At 37.3% G+C, this 18,978-nt stretch overlaps 1 protein-coding gene across 1 annotated transcript in view; it reads right to left on the reverse strand.

Moving 5' to 3' along the window:
* LOC122326958 (transmembrane protein 132C-like) overlaps positions 1-18,978 on the reverse strand; it is a 111,333-nt gene that overhangs the window by 20,389 nt on the left and 71,966 nt on the right. The window contains exon 5 of the mRNA XM_043222183.1: positions 4,079-4,265. Coding sequence (XP_043078118.1) covers positions 4,079-4,265 — 187 coding nt within the window. The remainder of the gene's footprint in view (positions 1-4,078; positions 4,266-18,978) is intronic.

The raw sequence follows: 18,978 nt of genomic DNA on the forward strand, positions 1-18,978 counted from the left end.
CAGTTTACATTTTCAAACATTTTGCCATATATTGTATTAATCCAGTGAGATTATAATTACGAATTAAAATTCTAATTTTAAAATCTTTTTGACATCAGGCAAAGGGCTATCAGGACATCACAAGAGTAAAATGATTGGTATTTTCAAAGACAAAATTTAAGTGAGCATTAGATGACAGCAAATGTAGTGTAAAATATTGTATAGGAAATGAGCATGCACAATTAAATGTTCAATATGGTATTGATTAGAGATGTGAAAATTATAATTGTTGATTATTTCCTTGAAATAGTCATTTCGATCATCACACTTCACATTCACACTGCTTGAAGCAACCGCATGCCATATTTTTTAGATAAAAATAAACAAGCTAAAAACAATCAAATGTGAACTATACATGGAATAGGTTTCTTTAAATAAAAAAGTAAAAATATGCATAGTATTATAATGCTAAACTTAAGATAACACGTAGAAAGAAAAGAATATCTTAAGCACACAAAATAACAAGTGAATTTTGAACAATTAATTGCTGCTTTGAACTATTAGGAAATTGTGGCGTCAGTAATTGTAATTAAGATTATAAATTTGAATAATTGTGCAGCCCTAGTACTGATATATAGTGCACTCTAATTATTAGCAAGAAAAGAATCACTAGCAGCTAGTTCTTCAAAGTAAATTTGATGAGTAGTTCAAAAATGTTGCCTGATTTATGGCCTACGGCCTGTGGAAAATACAAAGGAAAAGGTATTACCCTGTCCTGTAGGCGGTTTTCAGAGGACAATGTTCAAACAGACTTGAAGGAAGACAAACAGCAGGCCAGCATCGCTCAGAGAACAGAGAAACCCATGAGCTCTGAAGAAAAGCCTGACACGCACCGAAACTCAAGACTAAGGCCAAGAGGCTATGGAGAACCAAACAAAACAAATCCTGGAAGGAAAAAAAAAAATCAGAAGAGGGGTTTGAAGGGAGATGCCTCTGACTTGGCAATTTGTTTGATTTTGCTTTTCTCTGAACAAACTCTCTGAGTGCCACGAGAAGACAGGGTGGCAAACAAGAATGAGAGCGCTTTCAATAGTCAACAGAAAACAAGCTCAGCAGGGACCGAAATTTGCCTTCGAGAGGGCTGAACGGCCAATTACAAGGAGCTTAAGTAAACTTGATTCAAAAAGTTGTGAGGTATAGAAACAGAGCGAGGAAGAAAGACAAACACACACATTATAAAGGGAGAGAGAGCCAAAGAGCACGCTGATGCATCCTAATGAGCCAGAACAGATTTCCTGCATTTTGAGGGTATCATGCACTGCCAAATCCTATTAGGGCATCTCCTCATTCAAAAAGTTGAAAGTGATGTGATTACATTGATCCCCTCCTGCTGTGTAACACAACAATCTGCTCTCCCAGCATTCCGAGAGCTCAAGACAAATGCGCTCCGTCAGAGGCCCAGACAACACAAGTGATTGGTAGCTGTTGTCTCTCTGTCTGCGGCCGTGATTGTTGTGCGAAATGCACCGGTGGGCCGAACGGGCTCGAGCCGGGGGTGTCGAACTCAGGCTCTGAGGGCATCCGGGCTCATTTTCACAATGTTATTACATCATTCTCCGCCCTCGTCGCTACTGTACGACTGGCTGTGTTTACCGTAATGGGCCGAGACAGCACAGCTCTCAAAAGCAACGGCTGATGGTGCTTGTTTGGCCACCGATTGGGGAACGGGTCCGCGGCGGCTGTCCTCTCTAATGAGGCCGAAGAGACAGCTGGCAGGCCGGAATTAGCCGGTGTCCGCGAGAGGGGAAAAAGCTAATTCTAATGGAGCAGAAGCCTCCGATGGGACAGATTGGAGTCTCTTGCCTTTGTTATCGTATGCCATTGTTCCTGTCACACCAATCTGCGTAGTTCCTCCACATTAGACAGGTAGAGAGGAGGGGGAGAGGATGGCCCCGCTCGGGGTGATTAAAGCTGCCCGCTGACTCTGCTGCTGGCTTAACGAAGTCTTGATTAAGTTTAACAAGGTGTGGTGATGGCAATGTCATTGTTATAGACAAGGGGAAAAGCAGCCATAGGGTATGTGAGAGAACGTTGCACTGTAAAACGCAATTAAGACAGGCTGCGAAAGAGGCAAGGGGATATAATTCAAGATGATATGCAAAAGAGAACCAAATCTACCGTGTGTGTGTGTGTGTGTGTGTGTGTGTGTGTTTGCATGTGAAGGTTGTGAGAGGAAGGTGAAACGCTTTAGCTAACGAGAGGGAGCAATCAGATTTCAGCGGTTTGCAGAAAATACACAAACCTTTTCACATCAAAATGAAATAATCTTCATCCAATCGCCCTCTTGAAGAGAAGCCAATGAAGAGCAGACGTGTAGCTCACCTCTAATCAAACACAATTTTTCTCCTTGCCTCAGCCTCTCGCTTTATTTAAAAGATGAAACTTGCACTCAAAACATATTTTTTTCTAATTTCGTTGCGCTGCACTGAAATCGCAGACAGCCTTATTTATTTTTTGGATATTTTTTTCTAAATACAGCGATGTGTAAATTATCCATATACTGATCATTAACACTGAGGAAAGTGCACAAAATACCACACAGCAGTATTATGCTGTTTGTCATATCTTTCAATCTATGTGAATATGTGCATAGGATTTAAAGGATAAATGGGTTTAAAAGTTCCACTGAAGTATGCTATGTCTATAGAAGAAACTGTGGGAGTGATTTTAATGGAGTAAGCCCAATGTTCACTGGATAGGAGGCACATTATGGGTCATGATGAGGTGCTATGGATCTATTAACAGCATTTACAATATTACCATTTTTCTTCTTTCAAAAACAACCCCAACATTTTTATATTTAAAAAAATATTATATACACTCTACAGTGCAGGCATTAATGTTTTACAACAAAGTTTGAAAATTTTATTTCTGGCAAAGCTGAATTTTCAGCAGCAATTATTCCAGTCTCATGTGTCACATGATCATTTTCATTAAAATGCTGACTTGATGCTCAAGAAACAATTATTATAAATGTAAAAATAGTTGCTTTTTTTGTGAAAATCATGATACATTTTTCAGTATTGCATTTAATAAACATTTTTTTATTTTATTTGAAAAACACCTGTAACATTGTAAATATACCCATTGTTTAGTTTGACTTCTATATTTACTAGAAAAAAAATGTCTTTATCAGAATAAACATTCCTTTTTTACTTTTGTGCAGTTCTATACGTAAAAGGGCATAGTTATTAACAGTTTACACCAGCGCAAACCATGGTTTGGCGTTAAAAAGTCCTGTCAATATTTACTAAAGATGCACAATGAAGTATTAGCGCTGAAAAGTCCTGGACACAGTTATTTTTGCGCCCGACCATAACGAAAATGCATCTGCATGAGTTTTCATTTCAGAAGCAAAATTTATGGGAGTATTAAAATTAATCACTCTACATGATATACTATTAGTATGATATAGGTATTTGCTGCTATTACTAGTATTTAACGCAAAAAAATATCTTAAAGCATGCAGTCATTTTAGTAGTTTGCTCTGGCCTGTGTTTTTTAATGCGCGTATTGTTAGAAAATCGCCCACAGATTTTCCCCTCCAAACAGCACTTTTATGGAATTACGCTCTGATTTGCACTATTTAGTAAATCTGTCCCGAGATCTTGTAAATATATCTTGCTGCATGCTTCACCACTGTTTTAAATGTTATGTGGTTCCGCACTCAGGAATAGCACCAGCTGTGATTGCCCAGCCACCATATAGAGTAAAACAACCTTTATTATCTTCTATTTAACCTTATTTGTTTGAGGTTCCTCACAGTCTCCTCTCATTTTAAATTAATTACTTTTGGTCCTGACCCAGTTGCCGGTTTTAAAGCAGACTGCACGCTCAATTAACCAAATTACAGCTAATTAGTGTTAGTCATACTGTTGCTTCAGATGACACATCAACATTTCCTGCGTGATACATCTTATATTATGGCTGAAACAGCTATAATTTATTTTATATGCAAACAGTGACAAATAAAAGAGGACAAAAGAACAGCATTGCATGTTTGGACTTTAAGAATGAGTCGACGAGCGACTAAACTCACCATAGCCAATGGTACGATTCCCCCGAGTTCGTGTGGGGCCAGACGAATGAGTGTCTGGATTTCATCCGAAAGGGTTCGGGAGATGGGGTACTCGATCTGCCATGTCACCGAGCGACTTCCCAGAGGATCCAACAACCCGTTGACCTCCAGATCCACCTGAAGAACTTTCTGGAAACCGGCCTCCACCCTAACATAGGAAGAAGTAAAAAGTAATATCAAAACGTAATGCAAACTAAAAGCGCATGGATGTAAAACTCACGGATGTCTTTTGTTGTTATGTGGCTACTGGCCAGTGCGTGCTGCCAACGGATGAAGGGGCAGTCAAGCGGCCATTTATCGACCCTTTTGTTTTTGCACACCTGGTGTGTGTAGGATGTAGTCTGCGACATATGTGGGTGTGAGTGTGTGCCGGTTTACCCTCATTATTTCAGTTCAACAAAAACACATCCCAGCAGCAACCAGAAAAAAAAAGACAGCAAAAAAAGCAATTTACTTTTGGTCCAGCGCCACAGCATTTTCAGAAAAGATTTCCAAAGCAGAGCATAACATTGTCTCCACTGATTGCAATGCAAACAAAGCTGAAAAACAATGAATAAAACCAAAGCCATTTGATTTGCCCAGGTCTGGGTTTGATCAGCCTGGCTGCTCCGGCCTCACAGTACTTAGTTAAAACAAAACGGCGAATGAAAAATTCCTAATATCAAAGTAAAAATCTGGTATATGGAACCGCCATTAAACTCGCACCTGGAAAACACAAAAAAAAACGATATTCCTTCCCTCAGATTTCTTTCCCCCTCAGTATCAGATGGTACAAGGTAAAATAACTCAACAATGACAAAAGTATAGTCACCGCATTATACGCAATGCTGCCATTTTGGAAAAAAATAATTGAATTTGTTCTTTGGTTGACATCACACACAAGTTTCTAACAAACACTTTGCTCAGGGTTATAAAGGCTGCAGGTTTCCCCGTGTGGAACTGGTCTACCTTTAACCTGTTTCTATGACAATTCTGTCATGCTGTTTGAAGGTGGGAAATGCCAAATGAATTAGATTTAAAATGCATGGATTTCTGACAAATTAACAGTCAATCCTCTGTAAATCAAAACAGCTAAGATGCATACTGTATTATTGTTAGTGTTAGTCACACTGTTAGTCATACATGGATACTGTATTATGTTACAGTATGCAAATACTGATTAGAATATAGTAAATTTACTGTACGTCAGGTATATGAAGTAATAGAAGAATGTTAATATACTAGAAGGTTCTTATGCTTGAGAGGTTTGGCATCTATAAGACTTCTTTTTAAGGTAGCATTAAATTCATCTAAAGTAACAGTAAAAATTCATCACAGAATCCTGAAAAACAAAATTGACCAGCTGTTTTCAACAAAATAAAAAGAAATTGTTCTTGAGTGCTAAATCAGCGAATTAGAATAATTTCTGGAGGATCATGTGACACCAGGGATTGGAGTAATGGCAGTAATTTGACATAATTTTTTTTTTTTTTTTTTTTTTTACTTAAAATTAGAAAACATTTTTATAATATAATAATAATAATAATAATAATAGTTCACAATATTACTTTTCTACTGTATTTTGATCAAATAAATACAGCTTTGGAAAGCATAAGAGACTTCTTTAAAAAAATAAAATAAAATAAATCGAATAATAAAAACACATACAGACCCCAAACAACTGACAGGTATATGAATTTATATTCTTAGAGAAAACTCTTAAACCATTAAATTAGTCAAAATCTATTGCTTTTTGTTACTTTGTATATTTAAATTTGAATTAAATGAGAAATTACTTAAGGAATTTTAAAACTGGGCTGGTTCTGGGCTATGGATTGGCCTTTACAACTCTATCCTCAGAATCTGAAAATAACTCAGCAGAGAGATACTGTATGTCATCCTTTTTCTGTGAACAACATAATTCTAGAAATACATTCTCCCTCAAATTAATCTTCCAAGAAAAACACAAACATCTTCTACCTGTCTGTGTCCTCTAATCACAAGCAGTTTTAATAACTTTCATTCCAAAAAGCCCTGGATTCTCTGATTTCAATGTCATGGAAACAGAGACGGCAGGATATCTTTAATAAGCAAATCTGGGATGATCATATCAGTTTTCACACGTTCTAATCTGTGACTTTACATAATAAAAGCGACCACACACTGCCAGTCTCTGCCAGATTGCACATGCTGTAAATTAATTTGATTTGTACATTCCTTAAAGAGACATTATCTGTAATGAGCGGAAAAGTGAACTCATGACGATAAAAAGGTTGTTAAAAATACTTAAAGGGATCAATTTGCTTCAAACCTTTATGAATTTCTTATTTCTGTAGACCACAAAAGCAGTTAGGCAGGATTTTCATGTTCTTTTGCACAATGACAACTATTGACAAAATTACAAAAGTACTTTAACAGTGGTTCACTCAAGTTCAAGGTCCACTATATTCAAAGTCAAAGTCAGGCATTAATATCTCTAAATGCATAGTCCATATTAACAGAAAATACCACTTATCTCTATCTCAATTGTAGTCACAGTGAAGTATACAAGTTATATAAACTACTGTTTTTTTGAGAACTACAAATTTGGTCATTCACTTGCAATACATGGAAAAGAGCAGCGTGAACATCCTGTTAAACTCCTGCTTTTGTTTTCCACAATATAGAAGAACAATGATTTCCACTTTAATATTTGGGTGAACTATTCCTTTAACAACTAGATACATCCTGTGATGTATGGATCCATAAGTATGAGTTACCATAAGGAAATGCCATTTCAGCAACTACTGCAAGAACAAAAGGTCTTGTAATGCCATGAATACTCTTACCAACAGACATTTTGTTAAGCACTTATTACGATCACACAAAAAGGGCCAAAAAAAGCCTATTTAAAGTAAGTGGCATTTTGTTGTGCTAATGTGGTGCTGGTGAATGGAGATGGGCAGCTAAAAGGCTCTGGTGTTAGAGAGGTATTCTGGGAGAAACACAGCTGACAGCTTTGTTGCACTTAAAAATAAATGCATCCGCCTTGTAAACACTGGCTTTCCACAACCTCACTGAATGCACTGAAGAGCCCTTTTAGCTCAAACACTTTAATGGGTCATTGTTGGAATTCTCATTCACAGCTAAGAAAACCAAACCAGATAAAAAGTAACACTAGCAATATGGCTCAAATGTAGGTTTAAGATGCATCCAGCAGAGGGCGAAGTGCAGTACTGTATCTCTTTACCAAGATGGAATGTTTCTGACTCCAAATCAAAAGTTAATGCTGATTGATTAAAATCCTTTCGCTTGTAGATGGAATTTGGGAATCTCTGCATTTTTGCCACTGATTTTGTGGGATTATCTGTGGAATGGATTTAAAAATGGTTAAACGTGTTAAACCATGCATACTAGGAGCAGATGTAGCAAAAATGTTCAAGAAACAAACATAAGGGAGGGGGGGGGGTTCATGTAATGAATGACGGGCAGAACTTTTAGTGGAATTACGTGTGTGTCACTTCAGTTGAGTGTGCATTCTACCTGTTTATAAGCTATATTAAATGTGTTTTCTTCTCTCCACAGCCCACTTTGACAATCTTATGATATGCAGCAGAGGTTATAAGGGCAGCAAATATGAAAATCATCTCAGACACAGAGAGTGAAAAAGTGAAGCCTGAATACACATTTTCAAACCACAAAAAGAGTACTTTGGGAAAACAGGAATGTAAAGTGGAATGTCTCTGCAAGAGTTTCTCTGTGAAGTCTTTGAGAGTCTCGACAGGTGCTCAAGTGCTCATCGCTAGAATGAATGGATTGTTATGTCAAAACGTATAACAATGCAGAGAAAGCCAGAGGAGAAGCAATTTGATGAGATACATTCACATATAACCGTCAGAGGGAGTGAAATCCTGCCAAAATGTATAGGTCTGACGACAAAGGGCTCGACTGCAGGAGGTGGAGAATTAATATTTAAAGTGGAGAAGGTGAAATTTCAATCTTTCAAAAAGGTTCTTCTACTGAATTTCCAGAAACAGAGGCTCTTCAAAGAAACGGCGCGCCTCCCTCATTTTACACAACCGTGTAAAAATGGCGTGAGAGAAAAGAAAAAACGGTAGAAAATGGAAATGGATTTCATTGTGGAGACTCTAGGGTGGATATATTCATGCACAGTGGTGATCTGCTTAGCACTGACAACAATGATACATCAAACGAATGGAATCAATTTGACTACAAAGCCGCTGTGGTTGGCAACTCACGGCTCGGGGAAATAAAAGTCAAAGCCGGGGAAGTAATGGCAGTTGGCGCGTCAGCTTTGAGTAAAGCTGTGGTGGAATTTCATTTCACAGGTTGCGGAAGACGCAGAGTGGAAGAAGGCGAGCCCTTGCCCTCCTGCTGGAGGATTTGCCAGCTGCCTCTTTCACTCGTTTCCCTCTCAAAGGCAACACTGGGCACTCCGGACCCCCAACAGGCTAAGCATGAAACTCAATCACAGTGCTGGCATGGGGGCCCTGACCTGCATCATGCTCACTAAAGAAGTTTATGGTCTAAAGACGGAGTTCAGATGGTCAGAACAAAGGAGAGGAGGATGAGAGAAAGGAGAGGATCAGCAACGACTACAGATGAAAGTTAATGTGGAGACTGTATTTGTGTTTTATAAAAGCGTCAGCTTGCTACAATAAGCGATTGTGATAATGAACCAGTTGCCAAGGATTACCAGCTTCGTAGTATGTAGTCTTAAACATATTCAATTGCTAGTAATCCAGGGAGCCCAGCTACACCAATAGTCAACTTTGGATCATCTATGAAACAGCCTAGATCTTTAAAAGCAAAATTAAATAGCTGAGATATTCCAAAATGTCAGACAAAATGAACATGGATCTTTTAGCTACCCTTAAAACGTAACACATAAAAATTAATTACAAGTGTAAAGAAGCAGTTTCATCAGTTTGAAGTTGTGGCTGAATTATGTGTAAAAATCATCTGTGGTAGTTATGTTGTGGTTGTGAACGAATCATTATTTTTAAGCAAATCTCTTCTCCTAAATGAACAGGACCCTTTCCTAAAAGTGTTGTATGTCTAAGTAGGTCGTAGAAACTACCAATCGCCTCTACAATCAACTTGCGATCTTTCTGGGAAAAGCATCCCATTTTTTTAAGTGAACAAATGTTTTAAAGTAAACAAATCTTTAATATGAGCGAATCTCTTAAGCGAAAGATCTTTTTTTAAGTGCACAAATCTTTTAAGTGGACAAACCTTTTAAGTAAACAAGTCTGTGTTTTTCAAAAGATCATAAGCCTAAGTAGATCAAAAACCATTCACACCAATGGACTGTAAGATCAACTTAAGCTTGCGGTGCTTTTGGGAAATGCAGCTCAGATCTTAAGTGAAAGAATGTTTAAAGTGAACATTTTCTTTTTTTGTCCCTTGTGAAGAACATGACTGCTTTGATTGCTTTTCCTGAATTTGAAGACTAATTATACCATAAGGAAACAGTGTTTCAGCACTTTCTTAATACAATTACGATCATATTTCACACCAGAAATAGCCAACATTGCATGCGGTTGTCTACAGCCCCACTATCACCTCAGTTCTAGATATTTCTGACACTGTTCAGTTTAACAGCCTTAGTAAGAGAGAGAAAATGACCCATAGCTCAGTTTTTGTATAGGTGTATTGATGTGAAGCGAGAGCGTAAAGGAGTATGTGCGCAAGGGTTTGTAAATAATAGATGACAAGTAGCATAGCATTGTCTTTAGGAACTAAAGATGTCATTCTACTTATATTCTTCTGCTGTAATCTATAAAAGCACTTCTCAACAAACATCAGAGCAACAGAAAACTCTGCCAACCAGACAAGTGCATAGAGCAGACGGTTCAAACGCATGTACTTTTTAGTGTTATTCTCCAGGAAAAATATCAGGAGGTTTCACATAAAAAATATACTGTGCTTTCACCATGAAAAGGCTAAAAATGTAGATGTGATGGAACTGTGTACGTTTCTAGAGACAGAAATTAAACAATATCGTTTGGCAAGTTGAATGTGCAGTGTCTGCAAGATTTAGGAAAATCTCCAGCCAGCAACCACTGAGAAAATGCCTAATTGTGAATATTTGCATCATGTTATCACTGTAGTTTACTCGTGGGATGTTTTTCGTGTCACTCGTGCATGTAAAACATAACGCTCCATTCTTCAAATTTCTGATGCAACCGGACTCGTCAAACCGGCCATGTCAATAAGCTCTTCGCTGATTGGCTGGAATAATTACATTAGCTTTTCAAATTCAATTATTTGCGCAAATAGATTACATACAAAAAAGCCGGGCGACATCAATAACATGAACTAGTTAACACGTTGGATGTGAACAATTTCAACTCAAGCCAAAATTTGCATGGCGTGTTGTCGCGCAAGCCAATCCGCGAAGAGCTCAGTACATGTCCATCACCATAAGAGATGAATTTATGTTTTATTTTTCTGTACAATACTTAGGTCAATATAATTAGGCCTCGTTTGAAAGAACAAGAGGCTAATGATGATCCAAAATTAACATTCTGACCAATATAAAAAGATGACTTATATAGTTTGTTGTTATAGCCAATAATGGATAAATAACTTTTTGAAATGGAGAAAAAAAGTAATAATGTAACATTAAAGTAATATACTATATTGCATCATTATATTTTTTATTTATTTAGACAAAATAATCAAATATTAAAAAGAAAAAAACGAAATGCTTATCACAAGAGTATGAATATGAATATTCACGATTACACTTATGGTTTTTAAATGACTGAAAGATTAACTTTAAGTGAGCATTAGACAGTGATGATAATCTAAATGAAAAAAATCATGGAAATGAGCGTGCACAATTAAATACATATATCAGGCAATGAACTCTCCATAAACCACCAATAAGTTTTCTTGTGTAAAATCCTTGAAATTATGGATGACCGGCATCTAATGCAAAATACCACTGACAAGTGACAGAAAAAAACAGCCCACCTTGACTGTCTGCGACCCACGATCTCATGAACCTTGAGGCACTGATGTAATATTCATTGCACTCTGCAAGTTGATTTGCTTGCTGTTGCAGGAACGCAAGAGGTTTAAGAAGAATGTAAAGCGTCTGGACTGGATGGAAGCTGAGGAAAATGGCTGCCCTTGGGTGAGACATCCAGCTGGGAACATCATTTAAATCCATTAGCTAGATATCATCAGACTTTCCCACTCACTTAGTAGCTATGTTATCACCGCTGCAGACGTGAAGCGGAATGGGGAGTGCAGAGTGAAATGGATGCCCAAGATGCCGGTTCTTCACACTGAATTACCTGAACTAAACCTGGGTAGATGGGCGGCTCACAAAGCCTTCTCACCAAGTGGTATCACATGTGTCCCAGGCTCAACTTTGAAGTACAAATAATTGTATATGTGTAAGAGCTTAGTGATTTCTGCTTATAAATAAAAATCTCACCTTAAAAAGGCAAGCAAGTTGTAAATAAGGAGCAATATTGAAAATTACCAGGATGAACTCTTTTTCCACCAACGTTTTTTTAAAAAGTTGCCAGCCAGCGCCCGCATTTCTGAGGATTTTCCCCTAAATTTGACTTCAGAATATTTAATTCTATTTTTATGTGTTCATGTTTCATCATTACTTGAATACGGATAGGTTTCATCAGAAATACAACATTTTTACTTTTTATTAAAGTACTGCATTTTCAAGCAAAATACATTCAAATATCATATTCTTTTACCTTTAAATAATTATATGAATAATTGAAATTGCATTCAGTAAAAAGAACAAACAGGTACACACATGTTTAGCCTAATTCATCCCAATCAGATTCAAAACGGTCAAAACACAATCTACATGCATGATCTACATATATCATTTATATTATGGTCTACGTCGTCTCTGATCCTACCATTTATGATGACTGGCATTTTTTAAAGGCCGGTAGACCCAGCAAGTCCCTTCCTTACCGTAATACACCTAGAACAGGGATTGCCATAAATCATTGGAGGGGAAGTGATTTGTAAGTGGCGGTGAAAGAGTTAATGAATGGTGGCCAGAGTACTTTGAAAACCAAAAAACTTCCCGGAGAACACCGTCTGCTAGTGTTCATGTGCAGGTACATTTCCTTCTCGAAAGCCTCATTGATGAATACAAAACCTGAAGCCATTTAGCACACATCTGCCTCCTCATGGGCATAGTAGCCAATACGACTGCAGAAAACATAATAACAGAAAACACGGCCATATGAGGAATCATTTTCATTATGCTACAGTAATGGATCAGAACAGTCATTATTGCCACTAATTCATGCTCTGCATAAACCAATACAATTAAATATGCGAATATGCGGTCACATGGGATGCTAAGCACACATGCGCTAGGCATGCTAATGTCAGCATACTCATGAGAGTCACACGCTAACACTTTCACTCCTCCACAGCACTTTGTTTGATTTAACTTGATTAACTTCCTTGCCATATGTTTCCTATTATTTTTTCGCCATTAAGCTCCATCGCTCTCCTTCCAGTCATGAAACATAATATCATTCGCTTCCTTCAGAATGTGGGATGAATCCAAATGATTTAAGTTCTGTTTTCTGACTGATGAACTTCCCATCCGTCATATGCAGTGAGAACAAGACGTCAATCCATAATTGGAAGCTCTCAAGCGTAACATACTCAGACTAATTAAAAGAACCAGAGCTAATGGCAAAACACGCCATACTGCGCTATCCCAAAACAGGTTGTCCCTGATACAAGTCATTACAAGGACTACACACACATACAGACACCCAGACTCCAAGGATCCTTTACTTCATAAGCAGACATTTTATTATGCTGGGAGTTTATGAATCTCTGGCCTGGTCACTGTTTCGGTGTGTGTGTGTGTATGTATGTATGTATATTACACAGAAATGAATAAAAAAAAATTGAAAATTGTAACTATGTAACACTATTACTGTGTTAACTGTATTTTTGATCAAATTACTGCAGATTTTTTAAAACATGTAAAAAAAAAAAAACGAATCCCAAACATTTGAACAGTAATGTAAAATCACATATATAAAAAAGCAGAGGAAAAAAAAAAACTATTACATATATTGTTTATGCAATACGCTGAATATAGAGTTGTTCAAACAGGACACGTTCTCACATTCTGCCTGTGTTATTTCAATGGAATTACTATGCATCAGAAAAATGTCTTTGGCTGTTCTGTCACGTCTTTCTGCGTTGCAGCGTCTCACAGCATGAGCGCCACATTTTGAAGAGATTGTGTCAAGTTAAAACTTATTAAACAAAAGACTCTTCTGAGACTGGACTTCTGAGACGTCCAGCTGTTTTAAATGCAAGAACGTGTCCTGTGTGAATACCTTCCTTACTCATTCTACACTGCCTGCTCTCTGTAAATGTGGCTGGCATGTTGCCTGTCAGAAGGTGGTACTTCATGCTTGAATTACTCAAATGGAAAATATCTCATTATAGGTTTTACGTACAGGTCAAGACACATGTCTGACTGTATTAATTACCAAAAAAAAAAAAAAGACGCTTTGCTAATGCATTAATATGCACTGCCTGTGATTGTTACTTTAAATATAATTCATAAAAAATCCATTTCTAAATAAATATTATAAAAAATTTTTTTAGAAAAATTTGTATAATTTGTAAATGTAATTTTATTCATTTTTTCCTACACGCCAATTTGCCTTGCATTGTGAACACATCCCAAGGAGTGGGAAATTTCCAAATGCCATACGAGACACTTCCACCATCACTTCTCGTCTCGTGAGGTGTGACCTTCGCGGAATCATCAGATGTTGTGGAAGAAAATGGTGCATTGTGACCCACTGCACCGGGCAGACCCTCTCACATTCAGAGCGGGACTATTTTTCTATTCCCTGATTAATGTGCTCATGCAAAGTCAAATGTAATTTGAGGATGTGTCTTTTTACATATGCAGATTTCTGCAGCACAGCCACACTGCAACACCGTATTCATAAGCTCATTAGGAATGTGTACGTAGAAGCAGCACGGCTTGTACAATTTAACCCAAATTGATGGATTGTTCTCCGGGTATGCTAATAGTGGCCAGAGGCATTGTTATGGAACGCAACACTCGTGCTTACGGGGCTGGAGGGTGTGTTCCTTTTTCCTCCCCTGAGAGGAAACAGACAGTCAATAGAGGATCCAGGGTGAGCAACAGCACCCCCAGCATAGAGAGAAAGACATTTTAATATATTACAGTGTGCATGTTTTATTACAGGAAATGAGCTCAGGCTGGCGATGAGGAGCACACAAGGCCATGTTTATTTTAAGAGCTGCGCAGAACAGAACATCAAAAAACTTTCCCATATTTCAGTGCAAACATCATTACTATAATAGCATACAACATCTTTTTCAAGCCACGCTTAAATCAGAATATTGCATGCGTGAAGATATTTGCATAAACGCACACCCACGACTTTGCCTTTGAGGCTTCGTGTCCTCCCCGTTTTAAGAGAAGAACCCCGCTCTCATTTACACAAATCCACCAGCACTGACATTCAATCAATGATGGGGTTTATGGTACAAGGCCACAGGACAGTAAATTAGGCTTAAATCAAACAGCCCAAAGTGCAATTCAGGCCAAGTCACAACTTCTTCATCCTGCAGATGAAGGAATTTTAATGACCGGTTGGAGAAAACGTCAGTAAAAAAATTTCGACTGTCAGAGCAATATACTGAGAAGACATGTTTGATTGGAACACAGCCATAATCTGTGCAACCAAAAAAAAATAAAAATTTCCATGTGTATGTGACGAGGACAGTGACAAAATGCAGCAGAAAAATCATATCAGAAGAAGCGTGGCTGTGATTGGCTGATACCTGTATTGGAAATCTATTTATAGATCTGCATCAAACAAGGGGGTTTAATATATAATATGGAACCAACAAAAGAGAACTAATTCAGACTTTTCAAAAATAAAGTTTAAAAACAATTTAGCAAAGAAATTTAAAATAAAAAAGACGTATATTGTATAAGTATAATAACTACAAAAGCAAAGTTTGTTAAAAATGTGTAAAAATAGACAGACAGATACAGATAGAGATAGATAGATAGATAGATAGATAGATAGATAGATAGATAGATAGATAGATAGATAGATAGATAGATGTTTAAAAACATTTTGACGTAACCAGGTTTTAATAAATAGCATGTAAGTTCTAATATAAATATTGTAGTATTTGCTGCTTGTTCATAATCCCAAGTGTGAGGTAAATTCCATTTAATATGCCTTTAAGTCTGAGAAACTCTGTGAGAGTACGTAAACACCAAATTGGAAGAACCTAAACCCAGAGAGGAAACATTGCCTAGACATTTCAGAAGTCCAACACACATCACTGGCAAACACTGGCTCTTCTAAACAATCTTATATTCACAACAAACTGTTTCCCAATGTGTATTTCCATATTAATTCTCTGTAATCTGCGTTCTTCCCTTGCCTTCTACGACCATCCTTGCGTTATTTATACCCATACCTACACACATTAATGCTGAGATGACAAGCACTCATCCTCAATAAAAAGAGGGATTTGTAAAGCATGGCAACATCCACGCAATCATTGGATGGATTTAAAGCATCGATCACACATTATTTAATTTGTGTGAGTGGCGTATGAATCTTAAATGCCTTGCGTGGCCTTGAGCAGTTATGTAATCATAAACGAGCCGTAACGGTTGCCGGGCACGCGGCTTTGGAATAAATTAAAAAAGGGGTAAAATGTATTTACAGGCTCTGTCATCATTAATGAAAAACAGAAAATGGCCCTCCCACCCCTTAACATAATGGAACAGTCTAAATCGCTTACTATGATTTATATTGGCTCCTCTAAACCAGCCCCCACAAACCTTAATCGATACGGGGGATAACGGCGATTTCTCCGCTATCCTCTCCCTCTCTCCACAGGGATGTTGGCCGCATCTGAAATCTCCTTCCCGTCCTTGTTTCTAAACTGGCTCTCTCACTCCAGAGCATCTGCCCCTCTCTAGCTTTATCGGGCAAAGAAACACCGGGGTTGGTTGCTGCTCTGCCAGCCGAGAGCCTGGAGACAGTAAAGAGGGTTGTCAGTGAGGCCGGGCTGGCCTCATGTGATAAGACGTAGTGTACAAATCCAGGGTGGCAATTTAATCCGAACCATCCTGCAGCACTTCATATCACTAACACCAACTACTGTAGAAGTGCCGCGGTCTCTGTATTCTATCATAAACACAGATACACACAGAGGCCCCATTGAGAGAGAGAGAAATAAGACCCGTCTGTTCTTAAAGGGCATTCGACTTCAGACGCGCTCAGGGGACTTCGGGATGCAGGAATTCAATGTCAACAGTGATGATCCGTCTTCTAATAAAGAACTTTTATATCAGAGTGAAACAATAACAACACACTGGCAATTTGGAAAGTAAAGAAGAAACTTGTCTATAGCATGTGTGTTTACCAATAAGCCATGGCTCCATTTATGCTGACGTGCTCATATGGGAGATTAAAAAGTGGTCAAGGTTCAGCTGGTCATTATGTTTTAAATACAAAATCCTTTCTCCATTCAAAAAAAATTAAAAAACTACTTGCAACACAAATATTAATAACAATGATGATGATAATAAGAATAATATTCACATCAGATCCACCATCCAAAAGCTTGCAGTCAGTATGATATTACTTAATATAAAAATAATTATTATTTAATTGCTTTTTTAAATTAAGTATTTTACAATTTTACAAAAAAATCATTTAAATTAAATGCTGTTTATTAAACATAGGAATCATGAAGAAATGGATCACAGTTTCCACAAAAATATTGAGAAATAATAAGGAATGAGAGGAATCAGCTTTTCCATTACAGGAATAAATTACATATTCAAAAAAAAAAAAATCAAATATAAAAATCATATCACTACCGATTTCTTTTAATCAAATAAATGCATTGGTAAGCATAAGAGAAAAGAAAAACACCAAACTAATAATATAATATGAAATGGAGTAGCTGGAACAGGGGGTTTTAAGTTTAAGTGTTTTCATAGTAACTCCATGACCTATTTAACTCACAGATCAATAAAAACGTGACTGAACATGATATGACCTCTTTAAAACGCTTCATATATTAGGTAGCACGGATAAAAACTGTATAGAGAAATGTTCAGAGCTGTCTCTAAGCGCTAAAAGTTTCCCTGAAGACTAAAACTGTCAAGAATCCAGAAAAACACATGTCTGTGTCACCAGGGATGTCAAACTGCACAACAGAGATGTGCTGTAAACTAACAAAAAAATGCACTAAACATTTTTTATCCTGTATCTAAGACAAACATGACATTGTACGGGTATCAGACTGTAGTAGTGGAGAATTTGATTCCTTCCAGTGTCTCAAATCATTTGATTCTGTCCAGTCACTCAGTAACATTTAATCAAAAATTTTATTTCATTTAATCAAAAATGTTTAGTCTTCTGACTAAATCCTATTTAATAGTTTTGCTCGAATAGCTTTCTGCAGGCGTTAGTACTTACTTCAAAAGTTATGTGCACGACAATGATTTGCTGACCTAAAAGACTCATTCTAAAGCACAGATTCATTTCCGACCAAAACGCAGCAATATCAGAAACAATTCATACTTGTCCTTGTTGCCCTTTATGTGCCTGGGGTTTCTTGACAGCGCAATGAGAGAGTTTGTTACAAGCAGATACTAACAGAGCTCAATAGTGCACTGACCTGTGGGGTGATGCTTCTGACAAAGAGCCAGCAACATAAGAGAGAGTGTGTGTGTGCACGCATGAGGAGAGAGGAACTTCACTAGTGTCCTTGGCACATTAATGAGGTAGAAAGACAGAGGGTGAGAGGAGAGGTCACATCAGGGTCAAATCTGGATCAGCGGCCCGATTAAGTGTTCCAGACACACCGCTTTAATGAAATCAACCAGAGAAGAGGCCAGCAGCAACTAGAGGAGCTGCTTTTCGAAATCACCACACAGCCTAATATTTATTCAGAAACTGTTTAGTGTGATTGGCTTTGTATGAAGAAGCCTGATTCTTTCATTAAAATACCCTTGCCTTGTGAATGGCTGATGGGTACGTGTTTGTTCCTGCATACGTTTTTCTTTCACTGTCCCTCATCACGAATTCAGCAAGTTCGAGATTTCTTATCTAAACAGAGGCAGGCGCCTGACAGATGGATGCTGACAAGCATGTTTCGAATTTAAATCCAACACCTCAGGGGAAAGGGTGTAGTTTGCATTCAAGCCAAACTATGTCTGATGTCTTTAAGGTGTTGAACATCTTCTCTGTGAGTGAAGTGCACGGGCAATCAATTGCATTTGGCTGCAGCATGGAGGGAAAGCAAGTTGTATAAACCCTAAAAGAAGAAGAAAAAGGAGAAGAAGAAGAACGACAACAAGGCGAAGAAGAAGAAAGGGACAGCAACTTTACTCAGGGTGTCAAGGTTTGGGTACAGTAGTTATGGTTTTACTTTACCGGTCTTTATCCACTTATGGCTATTAGAAATTAACAGTGTATTCAGATGGAATAAATAAATGATATCAAATTAAGTCTTAATAGTTTTTTTATTAAAAAGGTAAATATTGCCATCTTTTTTTATTTGAGTAAGAAATGACATTTTAAATCATTAGAAAATTCATTTAAATGTATAAACATTTAACATGTCATTCATGCTTGAACTGTACATCGATCTATATATATATATATATATATATATATATATATATATATATATATATATATATATATATATATATTTATAATGTTGCAAGATATTTCTATTTCAGTAAATGCTATTCTCAGGAGCTTTCTATTCATAAAATATTGCTTAAATTCCTTATTGAAACTATCAAGAAGCACAGCTGATAA

This window comes from Puntigrus tetrazona, chromosome 21, assembly GCF_018831695.1.
Source record: "Puntigrus tetrazona isolate hp1 chromosome 21, ASM1883169v1, whole genome shotgun sequence".
NCBI lineage: Eukaryota > Metazoa > Chordata > Actinopteri > Cypriniformes > Cyprinidae > Puntigrus > Puntigrus tetrazona.